This window comes from Pyrus communis, chromosome 5, assembly GCF_963583255.1.
Source record: "Pyrus communis chromosome 5, drPyrComm1.1, whole genome shotgun sequence".
NCBI lineage: Eukaryota > Viridiplantae > Streptophyta > Magnoliopsida > Rosales > Rosaceae > Pyrus > Pyrus communis.
The window spans coordinates 3,513,272-3,528,034 of record NC_084807.1 but is presented as its reverse complement, the minus strand read 5'-3'; the positions used below and the strand labels follow the sequence as shown (position 1 = coordinate 3,528,034).

General features: G+C 36.6%; 1 protein-coding gene across 1 annotated transcript; it reads right to left on the bottom strand.

Moving 5' to 3' along the window:
- Nucleotides 1-5,756: 5,756 nt before the first annotated feature.
- On the bottom strand, nucleotides 5,757-14,580 carry LOC137734272 (protein argonaute 4A-like). Its single transcript, XM_068473566.1, has 23 exons — nucleotides 14,499-14,580; nucleotides 11,679-11,928; nucleotides 11,376-11,581; nucleotides 11,063-11,287; nucleotides 10,844-10,980; nucleotides 10,659-10,756; nucleotides 10,478-10,575; nucleotides 10,202-10,361; nucleotides 10,009-10,125; nucleotides 9,816-9,923; nucleotides 9,637-9,699; nucleotides 9,439-9,552; nucleotides 9,169-9,334; nucleotides 8,972-9,084; nucleotides 8,737-8,874; nucleotides 8,331-8,461; nucleotides 8,126-8,191; nucleotides 7,454-7,517; nucleotides 7,237-7,348; nucleotides 7,062-7,135; nucleotides 6,765-6,859; nucleotides 6,593-6,624; nucleotides 5,757-6,233 (listed from the first exon to the last, which is right to left on the bottom strand). The coding sequence occupies exons 2-23, from the start codon at nucleotides 11,916-11,918 to the stop codon at nucleotides 6,055-6,057; spliced, it is 2,736 nt and encodes a 911-aa protein (XP_068329667.1). The 5' UTR covers nucleotides 11,919-11,928; nucleotides 14,499-14,580; the 3' UTR covers nucleotides 5,757-6,054.
- Nucleotides 14,581-14,763: the final 183 nt, after the last annotated feature.

Here is a 14,763-nt window from a genome sequence, read left to right as displayed (position 1 = left end):
TTTACTTGCCCTTCTTATCCTTCACTGATCTTCTCAGTTTGCCTTTTTTTTCTTTTCTCAAATTGCCTTCCTGTTCTTTGCTCATATTGCACCTCATGTGCTTCCTGAATCATATCATACTTAGCAAATTTGTGTTATCATCATCACTCCCATAATCACTCTCTACAAAGTCACTGTCTTCTTCAAGATCTTCTTTATCACTTTCTCCTTGGTCTCTTTCAAAATCGACAGGTACATCAAAGAAGGTATCATTGTGTTCCCCTTCACCTTCTTCACCAACTTGTACACCTTGTTCATCAACGTGTACATCTTGTAAACCTCATTCTCGAGCAACTTGTACATCTTCAACCTTAGCCACACTTGTACCAGCCACCTCTTCTTGGTGAAAACCATCATCTAAGCATATAACAGTCACCTCATCTTCAACAGACACCCCATTATTATGTGATGGTCCTTCAATAGCTAGCAATATCTTTCGTTTTCTTGATTTACAAGTTATTGCCATAACATCCCCATCCTCATCACTTAATTCCTCAATAACCAATGTGCGTGGACCGGTGCACCTTATAGACTCCATAAAATGTTGTTCCTTGGTAAGGGCTTATTCTGTAGACAATTATTCAATGTACATGTCTAACACTCGAGCCTTTGGAACAAAGTTGCATATCTTCTGTACATCAGCATCACTCTGAATGGGCTTTAAACCATTACTAATGTCCATGTTGGGAATCTGGTAATAGTAGTTCACAAACATCTCACTATATCCTAGAGCTTCCACCATATCATCTATCACAAAGAGTGACATTAAGTCATTGTCGCAATAATCTATATATGCAATTCCCCCCTCTCGCCCAATGGTAGTATTCATGACCGAGCTCCCCACCATGATGCAAACGAATGGAAAATAGTTCTGGATAACTTGAAATTCAAAAAAAAAAAAAAAAAAAAAAAAAAAAAAAAAAAAAAAAGTTTAAACCCTAGTTAATGCAGCCAAGAAACCGTAGGACCACAACCCACCTAAAATGTAAACAATTGCAATTCAACATATTCAACAACCAATAACAAATCAAAGGAAAGGCACAAGAGGACCTAAAAAGACCCCATTATCCAACAAATCGGTAAGCATTTTGAATAAACAAAGAAAACACTACATTTTCTTTACCAACAAACAAAGCACAAAAAAGACCTTAGTTAGTGCAGCCAACAAACCGTAAGACCACAACCCACCCCAAATGTAAACAGTTGCAATTCAACATATTCAACAGCTAACAACAAAGCAAAGGAAAAAACACATCATAGAAAAAAGCACAAGAGGACTCAAAATGACCCTAGTTAGTGCAGCCAAGAAACTGTAGAACCATAACCCACCCCAAATGCAAACAATTGCAACTCAACATATTCAACAGCCAACAACAAAGCAAAGGAAAAAGCACATCACAAAAAAAAGCACAAGAAGACCCAAAAAGACCCCATTATCCAACAAATTAGTAAGCATTTTGAATAAACAAAGAAAACACTACATCTTTTTCACCAACAAACAAAGCACCAAAAGCACCCTCCATTATCCAACATTAGAATAAACAAAATAAAATCACCTAAATTTGAACTTTTGTTAAACAATTATCCAAATGAACCCCAGGTCCACCAGCACCCAAACTACCTTTTCCCCGACAACAATACACAAAGCACCCACCAGACCCCATGGACCACCAGCACCCAAACTACCTTTTTCCCAACAACAATAAACAAAGCACCCACAGGACCCCCATTCTACAACATACAAGTAAGCATTTCAAATCAACAATCAACAAAACCCACAAATCGCCAACAAAGATTTTGGAATCAACAAACCCAGAATAACGGGAATAAAAAAAAAGAACCAACAAAGCACAAAACGAACTAAAATTTGTACTTACAATAGGCGTCGTTTGCTCAGGATCCTCGTGCAGATTCCACCCAATTTCGAATCCTTTGAAATATTGTCAAATCCTTCGAAAACCAGAAGAACTAAGGGTTTTCAACAAAAAACGAACAAAGGGAAGGTAGGTGGTGACAAGACGAACTTAGGGTTTTTGCTGAATGAACTATTGATCGCAATTTGGGGCGGGTGATATGAAATTAAGGTTAGGGTTCTTGGATTTGGGAACTGAAATGAAACTGAAATGGAATGGAATTAATTGCACGATTTGGGCTTTAGGCTTCAATTCAAATTGCACGATTCACGATGGAATATTTTTTTACTTTCTTTTTTGTACATGTGTCACCTTTTTAGATGATCCACATGTATCAGAAACCAACATGGAAGTTCATATGTGGAAGGGGTAGGACCCAGCATAAGCCACTTTAGCATATAACGAAGGAATTGACAGACAATGTAACAGAGGTAGAACATTGCAACAAATTTGTAAGAAAATGTATGACGTTGAAACTTTTTAAAGATGAGGTATGAAACTGTTAACAACCTAATAATTAAGGTAGTTTTTTGTAATTTACCCAATAATTTATTAAAAAATTTGGAACACTAAATGTGTTTGATAAAACATAAAAAAAAGAGTTTGTTTTTCAAAGAATAGTGAACAATTCCCATGTAATGAAATTTTGAGATGGCAAGTATACCTTGCATATTTTGCAAATTACAATCTTTGTCCCTGTATTATTTTCTTTGATAATTAATATATCATATCCAATACCATATGCTTTCTTCTTATTTAACATATCCACAGTATTTTAATATAAAAATTTATCAGACACTCAGACACTATTCTTTTTGTTAAAAGCACTTTTACAAAAATAAGTTTACCGAACACTCAGTAACTTTATTTTACAGCTTTTTATTCTTACAGAACATCAGAAACAATTTTTTTTAAAGCATAATAATATTATTATGAGATTTAGCTCACTTCTCTTTAGTACATAATTATCATTTGTTAAAAAAAAAACAAAAAACACCAAACTTGCTTTTACATTAGTTGAGTTCGTAAAAAAGAAAAAGAGTGGATGGGCACAAAATCAGTCATTAAATTATGCAACTATTATCTCAACTTTTCACATGACGTGGGGCATACAGAGTTGTGAAATCATTTAGGATCATGTAAATGCATGATTTCTTTCAAAAAAGAAAATGTAGATGCATGATTTATTTTAAAGGCGGGTACAGTTTGGGTTAGTTCAGTTTAAGCACACCATCGAACGACAATGGTTTAGAACTGATTAGATCGGTTCACTAAGTGTTGGTTTGGTTTGATTTGGTTATATTTTAACATGTGCTTATTACCAAATTAAAATTAAAGAAATATTTTAAAAGAAACATTAGGAAGAAAAATATAAACATATTAACTGAATAACCATTCATCATCAACTGTGATGTGATCACGGCCCAACTTTTAAGAATAAGGATCCTCTTCGGATTATTTTTGTGAGAATCCTGAAGATCCTCAAATCTTGTCTGTTTATCATACATCGTACAGTTAGTTTTTGTCAAGTACTATTTATATTTAATTTGAAATAAAAGTATTGTCAAGTACTATTTATATTTAATTTTAAATAAAAGTATTTAAAATGATATATTACTGTAAGATGTACGATGAACAAACACGATTTGAAAATCCCAGGATCCTCAACTCAAAAGCCTAAACCTATAGGCCCTGTTTGGCACACCGTATAAGACACCGAATAGTACTAATAATATGGAATACGATATTTGATGTCCGTTTGGATTAAATAGCTACCGGATTAAATAATCCGGCCCCACCTCCTTTATCTGGCTAATACCTGCTTAGTTGTACCGCCCAAAACCACGGTATTATTTAGTCGGGTAGAAACATGCCTCTCTTTGTTCCGCCCTCCTACAACTTCTCATCCTCCTACTTCTCTGATCACAGCGAACGGCGTAAGCGGAAAGAGGAGAGTCTCGATGGACTGACAAAACTCGAATGGTTGTAGTCGTCCTGCATCAACGGCGGCAGTGACCGAGATTATCTGTATCTTCTCTGCGTTTCCCTTCACTGCGGCTGCTGCACGCTGTTGTTCTGATACTTCTATGGCTGCTGCATTCCCGTTTTGGCTTTCGTTTAACATCGGCGGTTATGCTTCAAATGACAAAGAGGTGGAGATATGAGAGGCTTCGGTGTAGGACTCGATGAGAGAGAGGACACAAACGGGCTTTTGGGTATGCTTCTACATCTAAGGGCGTTGATGGTCCTTGTAGAGTGCCCGTCTCCATTTCATTTTGCTTCGGGAATGGGAGAAGCAAAGTGCTTCTTTTCTGCAAAGTGAAGAAACAACTGTATAAATATTTTGAATTCCATTAATCATCAAAGTGCTTTATTTTGAATTCCATAAATATTTCTGCAAAGTGCTTTTTTTTCCATTAATCATCAATTTTTATTTTAAAAGTAGTAATATTTTGAATTCCTTCTATCTGGTATAATATCAAACATAGTATAAATAATACGGTTATTAGTCTGATAATGCACCAAACGCCCGACTGATTTAGTCAGTACTATCTAGTGGCTATTTATCCTATCTGATATAAATAGTTAGTACAATCCGAGCTGCCAAACAAGGTTATAGGGTGTGTTTCTTTCCTTTCAAAAGCCCTCATTGGATTGGACTAGACTAATAGTTAGTCCAATCCCATATTTGTTGCTTCATTGGACTAACTGGGAGTAAGCCGGACTCGTCTCGACTAAGGACTGTACTAGACGGTCTTGGCGAGAGACGTTGCGAACCATGGGACTAGCTAATCCCTTCGATCGCTCTTTGCTCGCGTTCTCTCCCTCTCCTTGTCCCTAACCCTGAATCATGAACAAAGACCTCTATTCGAACTTCAATTGGAGAACTCACGAACTCTGTCGTTCGATTCACCTCTGCTTAGACCAAGCTCATTGGTTGAAGTACATATTCACAATTTCCTAAATTGTTGATAGGAAATGAAATGAAAAGAAGAAGAAAAGTTCTCGGCGGTGCGAAGAAGACACGGATGAAAAGAAAAGAAAGGTAAAGAGATGGGAGAGAGAGTGAGCCAAATAAAAAAGCATAGAATAATAATAATGAAATATCAACAAGATAAATTAAAATTTGACAAAAAAAAAAATATTTGAATTCCAATAATAATTTAATCCGTGATTTAGTCCGATACTGCACCAAACACTTTACTATTTTTATCTTGCTTAGTCCAAGCCAAGCCAGTCTAATTTAGTCCCTAAAGTTAGTCCAGTCCAAAATAGTTCAATGCAACAAACACACCCATAAATTCCTAACTTAAAGTCTCAAAACTTTCAATCTAACAGTTTCAAAATTCAAAATTAAAAAAAAAAAAAAAAAAAATTCACAAGTGGTCCATGAAATTAATTCATAACATTAAGATGATCCGTCAAAACGAAAATTAATATGCGTGTGTTGATGTGCTTCTTTTGACAAAATTTAATAGACTTATGGGTCCACATATATGCCACATCAGCACACTAACAAAAATTATGACGGATAGAGTGACGGTGAATCTGTTATTATTCCGAGGAGAAGGTCCCGATCCGATAATTACAATGACATGTGTTGACGTGCTTCTTTTGACAAAATTCACCGCCACTAAGTGTCCCGATCCGATAATTACAATGACATGTGTTGAAAAACTTACACGTCATTATTTTGTTAAAACAAGATGATAGAGTGACAGTGAATCCGTTTCATACAAGTCATTCTCACGAGGAGAAGGCCAATTTATGATTAAGCATATATAGGAGTATAGGTAACAAGTAAGATAATAAACTCCAAGATTAATTCTCAGAAACAGAAATCATCCATACATAATTTCTGAAGTGTTCCAGCACCAGATATTCTCAAAATACTGGTGAACGTCAAACACCAGGCCAGACATAAAAAATATATATATATATATATATGTATGTTATATCAGCACGGATATATTAGTGAAAGTTCCTGCCAAAATTCCCCAAAGCTTAAATAGTTGCTGTCAAAACCATTAGTCAAAGTTCATATGTTATTCTAACGGCATCGAGCCGTGGGGGATAAGAAACTGAAGTCTGCAACCATTCTTTAACAGAAGAACATGGAGTTGATCACATTTTTATGCAGCTTGGGTAACTCGGGCACGGGCACAGCACCTGGAACTGTGACTCCACCACCATGGCTTGAGGCAGTCTCCGACATTTCATCAAACTTGATGAACTGGGAAATCTGGGCAGCAGCTAGATGGGCGTAGCAGATTGGAGCAACTGCGGCATAGAGAAACCGAAAAAAAAACTTATCAAGGATCTGATAAAACACCGTGCGGAAAACAGAGCAAAGGAGAAAATAAAGAGCAACTTCTGAAGACCGGCTCGTAACCCTTTACTTAATTTTCTAGTCATTACTACTATTTAACTGTTCAAAAAACTACATGTACAAAAGACAGCATGTTCTGTGATTTCCTTTGCAGAACAAGGTGTGAATGTGAAGTGACTAAAATCATTACTAGTGCAGCAACGAAGAACTCATACAGGCGTATTGGAACATTAATCAGTGTAGTCACGCTAGCAAGAATGAAGTCAATTAGACATTGGAGCAGAAAACAAAACAGGACAGATTATATTACCTACGGATATGGCTGTCGTGCTTCTTTGGTACCTGTACAAAATTCAAAGTAAGGAGTCAGGTTTGAAACTCGCGCTAACTACTTGACAGATAAAAATACAAAAAGATATTGTTTCCTGGGATCGAATTCATTGTGCAAACTCTAAAAAGATGTGACTTGAGAGAAAACTTACACATAAGACAGAGAATGAACCAGTTCTTGCAAGTCATCTGCTGAAAACCCAAGTTCGTCATACAGAACATGATAATGGGTAGGCCGAGTAGTCCCCTACATGAACACAATCCAAAGTCAGTTGAACCTCCATTCAGAGTAGCTGAATCAGAGAACAATACTGTCTAAAACAAATCAATAGAAAGGGACTCAGGACTCGATTTTTGTTTATTCCTTTCCGTAATAAGCAATAATGTCCAAGAAACATGGAGTAAATTTGTTCGATAATAAGTGGCAGGTTCTGGTTTAGGATACTCACAATCATCCCAGCATGAGAGCACAAGTAGAAATCATTGTTCTTGGGGTGACACACTTTGTTGTCTATGATGGTTCCTGAGTTCAAGTAATCAAAGAAAAAGCTTTATTTAGAAACAAAAGAACGTTAACTTTGTTCTTTACTATTCTGAAATCCAATTGATGGTAAAATGACTAACCCGGTGGAACATTGTCAGGTGAATGCGTCTGGAAGAACTTGGTGTGATGATTCTTTTGTGCAACAATCAACATGAACTTTGGAGACCAAGTCTCATCAAGAAATTTGCAGGCCTGCAAAAAGATTAAAAACACCAAATTACAGTTAAGACATTTCCCCTCTTGCAAGTAAAGAATGTAAAAACTAATAAGAAAAATGTGGATTCGCATCGTGAAAACCTCAATAATCTGATCCAGTTCCACATTCAAGACTTGGTTGAACTGTGATTCACTCACTCCATCCCTAAATAGGAGAAAAACCAAGTGACAGGAAGATCAGCAAGAGGTGAGTGTTAATGTGCAATCTTTTCAAAACCATTACAAGTGATACAACATTTTAACTGTTGAAACCACTTGTCTTTTAGACTTTTAGTTAATAAATGTGAAATTGAAAGTTCATTGATTTGTTGCAAAACGTATCACGTTGAGAAGCCTGTTTTGAAACTACAAAACAAGCATCAAAAAGACGTTGGCAAATTGGTACAGAAAATAATGTACGGCACATGTACACATACAGAAACTAGAGTTAATCGGAACATGCATTTAAATGGTAAGTTCTAATTAAATGCAAACAATAAGAGATAAAATACGCATTAGAGGATTAATGAATTGTTGAAAGAGTGATAAGAGGGTAACACTAGCTGATATTCATAGTATTACAAAGCATTTCTAGTGACTAACATTAACGGGTTCCTCGGCCTTCGATTTTATAGGAAATTAGGCCATATTGATTGGGGTATGAAATGATAACGATATGAGATTAATAACAAAGAAGAGAAGACACAAACTAGAAATGCAGTTGTTCCTTTGTGGCTCATTTATTACTCCTTGAATATATTAGGAATACCACACCTGAAAATAATTATCTGATCCGGCTTCCTGCTTCCTGAAGTAGCATAAAAGTCCATCAACAGTTCCCTGAAAAGAACACAAACGTTGCAAGATTGATTGAAACATATATTGTAAAATTTTAATAATAATCGGATAAGAAAAACTGGATGCAAAAATATCGAAGTGGCAGTTTGAATGTAGTGGTGAAAGCCACAGGGGACCCAACCTGATTATGCCGTCGTCCTCTTTATCTGACACAGGCTTGAACAGAGAAGCAATCATTTCTACTTTTGGTGATTGAGTACGCACAGCAGCTCGGTAACGAGAAATCAAGGGCCAGTGCCTGGAACTCACCACCTACAAAATTCCAAAGATAAGCAGAGAAATGTTGTATAATTATGTTGACGGTACACAGTGATACAGCAAAAGTGATACAGTGATTTCACTGGCCCTTGATTACCGCCAACCTGGTAGTTGCTGCTACACGTTAAATAGACACTTACAACATGATACAGCAGCAACTACCAGGTTGACAGTATACAGTGAAGTTCTCTAACTAGTCCAAAAAGAATAGTAACAATTATGGCAGAGAACATAATTATAACAAGTTCAGTGTCAAGGGAAAATATTACCGCTGCAATAGAAGGCACGTCTGATCGCCCAGGTGAGCCGTGTGACACATCCATACCGAGAATCAGAGTGGGGCGCTTGGAAACCAATGGAATAGAAGGAGAATGCTCCACACTTAGCAACGAATTCATTCCACCCATCTGCACAAGCTCATATAAAGCAAGGAAGACAAAATTAATGCATGAGTCATAAACTACAAGACAATTCCACAAATTAGATTTGTAAATTTCCATTTACCTTTGCATTGATTTTAAGGAGCACATTTGTGACGTACTGATCATTCACTTTTGTAGGAGCAATGCACTGTGTTACAATCCCAAGCTCAGAAAGATTTTTCCTTTTCCATGGACCTTGAATTTGAAGAATAATCAATACATGAATCCTCAACCTAAAGGTGCAGATAAAATGATATAAGAAAAGAATAATGAGCTAACCATATATGTCAGAATTCTTCCTCTCGGGAAGAATACACAACAGAAGTTGAGGTGGTCCTGGAAGTTTTGACTTTATGTATTCAAACATCTTATCCACTCTAACGGGAGCTGGTTCACGTCTGTGCTGGTTACTCTCATCAAATAGCATAAATGGTTCCTTTATGGCCTGTATTAAAGAATTTTTTTTTAGAACAACAAATAACCAAAGGAATTGATTTACAGTAAAGTAATAGTTCTTTTATAATATAGTTCAGAGAGAGAGATTCTTACAATTCCTTTCATATTTCCGCACTTCATCATATTGCTGACCAGGTTCCGAGTGTCACAGCGAGCAGAGAAATTGACAATAGCCCAACGATCTATAGTCACAGGTTGTACCAGTTTCTGCACACAAAAAATAAAGGTGAATTGAGGTGAAAAATAAATCTTGATTCTGGTGAAACAGAAAATAAATAGGAGGAGTGGTACCTTGTTGTTAAAATTCCACCTCCCGTTGCGTGGAAAAAAGTCCTCTCCGTTCCCAACTTTTAGCTGCAGGGAAGTATCAATAAACAGAGAAAATCAGAACATAAGAACTTCTACAGCACCCCAAAAGACAAGTCAGATCAATTATGAAGGAAACAAAAATGAAAATAAAAGATGTCTACCTTTGGAGCTGGCAATACACGGCCTTCAACATGCACAAAGTCAGCACCAATTGACACTCCAGAAGAACGAAGCATCAGGTCAGCATCATAATTACTAGTCCTCAGTGCCTGAGAGAATCAAAATTTGAGGAGTCAGTGAGTTTTAAATATGAAGATAGAATACCATATAGATGGCACACATAACTTTACTTACATCACGCAAAACTGACATCCTCTCCTGGGGCTTCTGCCGAGACTTCTCCACTAGTGAAGCTCTTTGCAAATTGGTTAAAGATTTTGTATAGCGTTGCAGTGAAACCAAGTCACAAAGCTACAGAGGCAAATAAGAATGAGAAAAATTCTAGAATTAAGCTTAACAATAAATAGTCGAAAGTTAAAAGTATCACCTCAAGTGGAAAGTAAGATGGCTTCTTTGGTTTCCCAACATTGATGCATGGGAAGTCTGCTGAATCCCGCAATGGTAGGTTCTTATAGACAGCAAAATATTTAGAAACCGTAATTTCTTCTCCATCACCATCCTGTCCTTTTTTCGATTTCAGGAAGAACCTAGACAAAAATGTGTAGAAGCAAATTATTAGATTAAACAAGAAACCAGAAATTGAGATGATCTATAAAGCCTACTTCTCATATGGCATGGATATAAGAATAAAGAAATAGATCACCTCTGCTCTTTGCATGGTCTATCACTCAGTCCAGTGATTTTGTACTCCATCTTAGATGAATAGGTTGTGATCCTTAGATTTTTCAGCATTCTCTTAGCCTATATTATGAGATTAAAGAAAGCTCAGATCTTGAACAATGCCACACCAGTGTAATATAAAAAAAGTAAGCAACCAATATTACCTTCGTCCAATCGATCTGGTAAGGAGTCTTAACGTTCTGGTTTAGCATCAGAAAGTCTAGAACGGGGCCAGGTTTTACAATCATTGTAGTGGATACGTCTGCATGGAAACAAGGTGTCAAGGACAGAGATTAGATTGACAGTAGAGTAACATAAACAATCCAAGCATTCTCGCTTAGAAGCTTACCCATATTAAGAGATAGACCCCCTTGGGTGGCTCGGAAACTTGAATGAAAACCCCTGCAGCCTAACACACCTGATCCCAAGTCTGCAAAGTTCCTTGGATTGTTGTGGAAGAAAGACTGTCGGACAAGAAGACAACCCCTGTAGAAAAACACATCATTATACACCAAATGAAATAGTAGACAATCACTGAGGAAAGATACAACAACAGTCAAGTACTTACTGTTTTGCTGCATTCTGCCTTAGTACGATATCAAGAACCCTCACCGCTTCCTGAAAATGTTCTGAATCCTGGCCACGTATTGCATTCACGATTGCTTGCATTGGGATTTTAGTAGCATAATTGATCAGCACATTTAATTGTTTGGATTGAAATTGCTTCTTAACTCTCTTCCGATCTCCCTCACTGTCAGCACGGTTGGAGCCACCTCCTGGGCTTGCAGTCCTCCTAGACATTTGTGCAAAAGGACCAATGAGACAATTTCCTGATCGGAAACAAGAGCAGGAAAAATACATAATAAACAACATGTTAGTACCTGGTTGATGAGACGTCATCCAATACAACTGTGAACTCAAGTCTGTTGTGAGGAAGAGGGCCAACGGTAAACAAGCTTTTCTCTCCGTCATAAGCAAATTCTTTATTGGCAAGCTCCATTGCGTATGTCTGTTTGACTTTATCAAGAACCTTGCGTCCAATGCCTTTACCATCAACTGGAGTTCCATCTTCATACGACATCGCAATCTGTACCACCATTTAAGTATTTAACACCAACACAATTATACAAACATAAACTTATCTTCAAAGTACAAAGCAAGAGACATCAAGTAGAGGTAATTACACTGTAATGGAAAAAGTAATCATCAGACTTGTTTACTGCCACTTTGAAATGGTTGGTCAGAAGAGGGATCTTTTGCCCTTTGGTTCCATTCCCAGTCCTTGCCATGGGAACACGTTTTGGAGCTGATGCTTTCTTAAATAGTTCAAGAGACTTTTCCTCTGCCACAATTGGGACAACATTTGGAGGAATAATGGGTGGAGGTGGAGGTAGTTCAAGTCCATCGGGATTCAAGCGCTCCATTTCCTAAGACCTGCTCAACCACAAGTCAATTCCACCAAAGGACGTCGATACAAATCAACAAATCATGACTTTCTTATTAACAGTATCAAGAACTGAGACAGAAAAGGAACACAAGAAAGCATTCAAGAAAATACAGAGAATGAAATTCTCACACCAGTTAGAGCTAAACACATTAATCAACCATATTCTCTAACGGCCTAACTAAATATTAGTTAGAGCGCCGACGTGTAATACGCTGCAGTGGCAATCATGGCAGGCAAGTACGGTGACGTGCTCTCTGTCAATATTTCTTAGATGCAGGGGAAAACAGGAGAGGAGTTGAGAGATCCTTACTTCTCTAATTAGATAACTTCACTAAATTTAATGAACAGGAAACCAGGAGTTTTCTGAATTCTAAAAAGGTTACTCATCTATAAACGTGATGCTACAAGTTGAATCCACATTTATAAACTTGATGAGCTCCGTTAAAAGGAAAATCATCGAAAGAGAGGAAACAAATCGTTATGAAAACAAATCTTGTGTAGATACTATTCGTTAGGAACAGTATAGGACAAAATAGATAAATTAACGGAAAAACGTTCTACCAAATGTATTCAAACGCGATTCTTCAAATATAAATGTTCGTTAGAGTAATGTTTTCTTGTCTCACTCATTTACTTCATTTTCAGTCTGAAGACTTCACATAAAGGAATTCTCAAACATTCGAAAAACCAACTATTGTGTGTCATTCAAGCAAAAGGAATTTTCGTATAGGAAAACGTTATAAAAACTTGTACCATACTGGCCTACCACAGTATCAAATGCGTACGGAAAGAATTTCATAAACCAAGAATCGGAACTTCGCAAATAGAGTAATGTATCGACAGTAAAATTAAAAAAAAAAATATATATATATATATATATATATACAAACATGAAAACTGTATGCTCAAGGCTTCTTAATTAAATGGTTACATGTAATCAAAACACAGCATTAATGAAGAGAAAAGAACGATAATGGTGTTATGGAAACATAAAAAATAAAATAAAAAAGAAGCTAATTAAAGCCGAATATTAAGCCAATGGAAGTAAGAAAATGGCAGCAGAACAATAAAAAATTCATACAAAACGTTGCAGTAACTGTAAAACAGAAAAAAACATCCACACAGATTTTCATAAGAAAAAAAAAAAAAACCATTTTCTTCTTCAGAAAAATTTCAGATCTTTTTACATACACAAAAGAATATGCCAAAAACCCAAGAAAATACATATTTACAAACACACACATAAATATTTATGTGCTTTATTACTCAGATCTAAGCTCCATAAACCAAAAGGCAAACCTCTAAAATGGCATTTAAAGAGAGACCCTTGAGAGTACAGAATTAATAGTAGCACCCAAAAATATAAAATTACAAAAATCAAACTCAATTTGTTCGAACTCTTCTTCTTCTAGTATAACAATATCGATGTATTAAAAAAACAAAAGCAAAAAAACTCAATTTGAGAAGAAAAAAAACGTCGAGCCCTAAAATAATAAAAATATTATTATTTGCTTTCACGTAGGAAGCAAAGAGACAAAAGGTTTAAAATAATAAAAAGGAATCAGAAAAACCCAAACTTGTGAAACCCCAAAAGCAAAATCCCAGTCGTCAGAAGCAACAAAAACAATCCACAAGCGCAGATTCAGAGAAATCAGAGACGACCCAGCTCTGAACCAACGTCTAGCTTTCACGTATTTGGCTAAGCGTGAAGCCAGAGAGAAAACAAAAACGAAAACCCAAAAGCATGCAATAATATGACCAAAAGTTTCAAATTCCAAAAGCAATTCCCAGTCGTCCGATGTCTCATACGGTTTCTGTAGCAGTAAGTCCGCAAAATTTATAATAAATAAATAAATAAATAAAATAAAAGCAAAAATACCCACTGTTGAAAGAAGCATGAGAGCTCTGAAAATCTGGCTTAGTGAGCGTATCTGAGCTTTTCAGCGGGAGTAAAAACATACCAAAATCAAAAACTAAAAACCCAAAAATCCTAATCTTTCTCAGAAAGCAAAGAAACCCAGAATCTAAACGCACAAATCAAAGAAAAAAAATGTGATCACTGCTGAAATAAGCATGTGAGAGCTCTGAAAATTGTCTTTTTAACGCAGTGAGCTTATCAGAGCTCCCCTTGGGAGTGAAAAAAAAACTAAAACCAAAAAACTCGAAATCCCAATCGTTTTAATAAACGCAAAAAAATCCAGAAAGCTACAAATACAGACAACAAAAATCAAAGAAAGAAGACGATCCACTGCTGATATAAGCATGATAGCTCTAAAAATCGCTTTTTAGCGTAGTGAGCATATCAGAGCTTTTCAGTGGGAGTCAACAATACCATAACCAAAATCTAAAAAAGCAAAATGCCAATCGTTCTCTGAAACCCACAAAAATCCATAAGTTTAAAGAGACTAAGAAAAATCAAAGAAAGTAGAAGACCACTGCTTGAACGAGCATTTCAGAGCTCAATAGTAAGTGGGATTTCACATAGCAAGCACATTGAGGCCTATCAGAGGCCTAAACCAGAACAAACAGTACGAAGAAGATGGAGAGAGAGACCCACCAGAAGAGAGAGAAACTCAAAACCCAGCAAAGCAAAATCGCAGAGTGATTAGGGTTTTCTGCTTGCAAGCTATGGCTTTTGGAGTCCTTGGAAATAAGAGTATATCTATATATCCTACACTGTATTTATATGCGAATGGAAATCCCAGCAAACGGAGAGAGTGGTCTCACAAAAGGCTGCTGCTTCCTGCAACGTTTGTTTTGTCTGTTTTGTGCGCGCTCTCTTCGTGACGCGGCAGCCGTACGGACGCAAGGGCATGATCGCA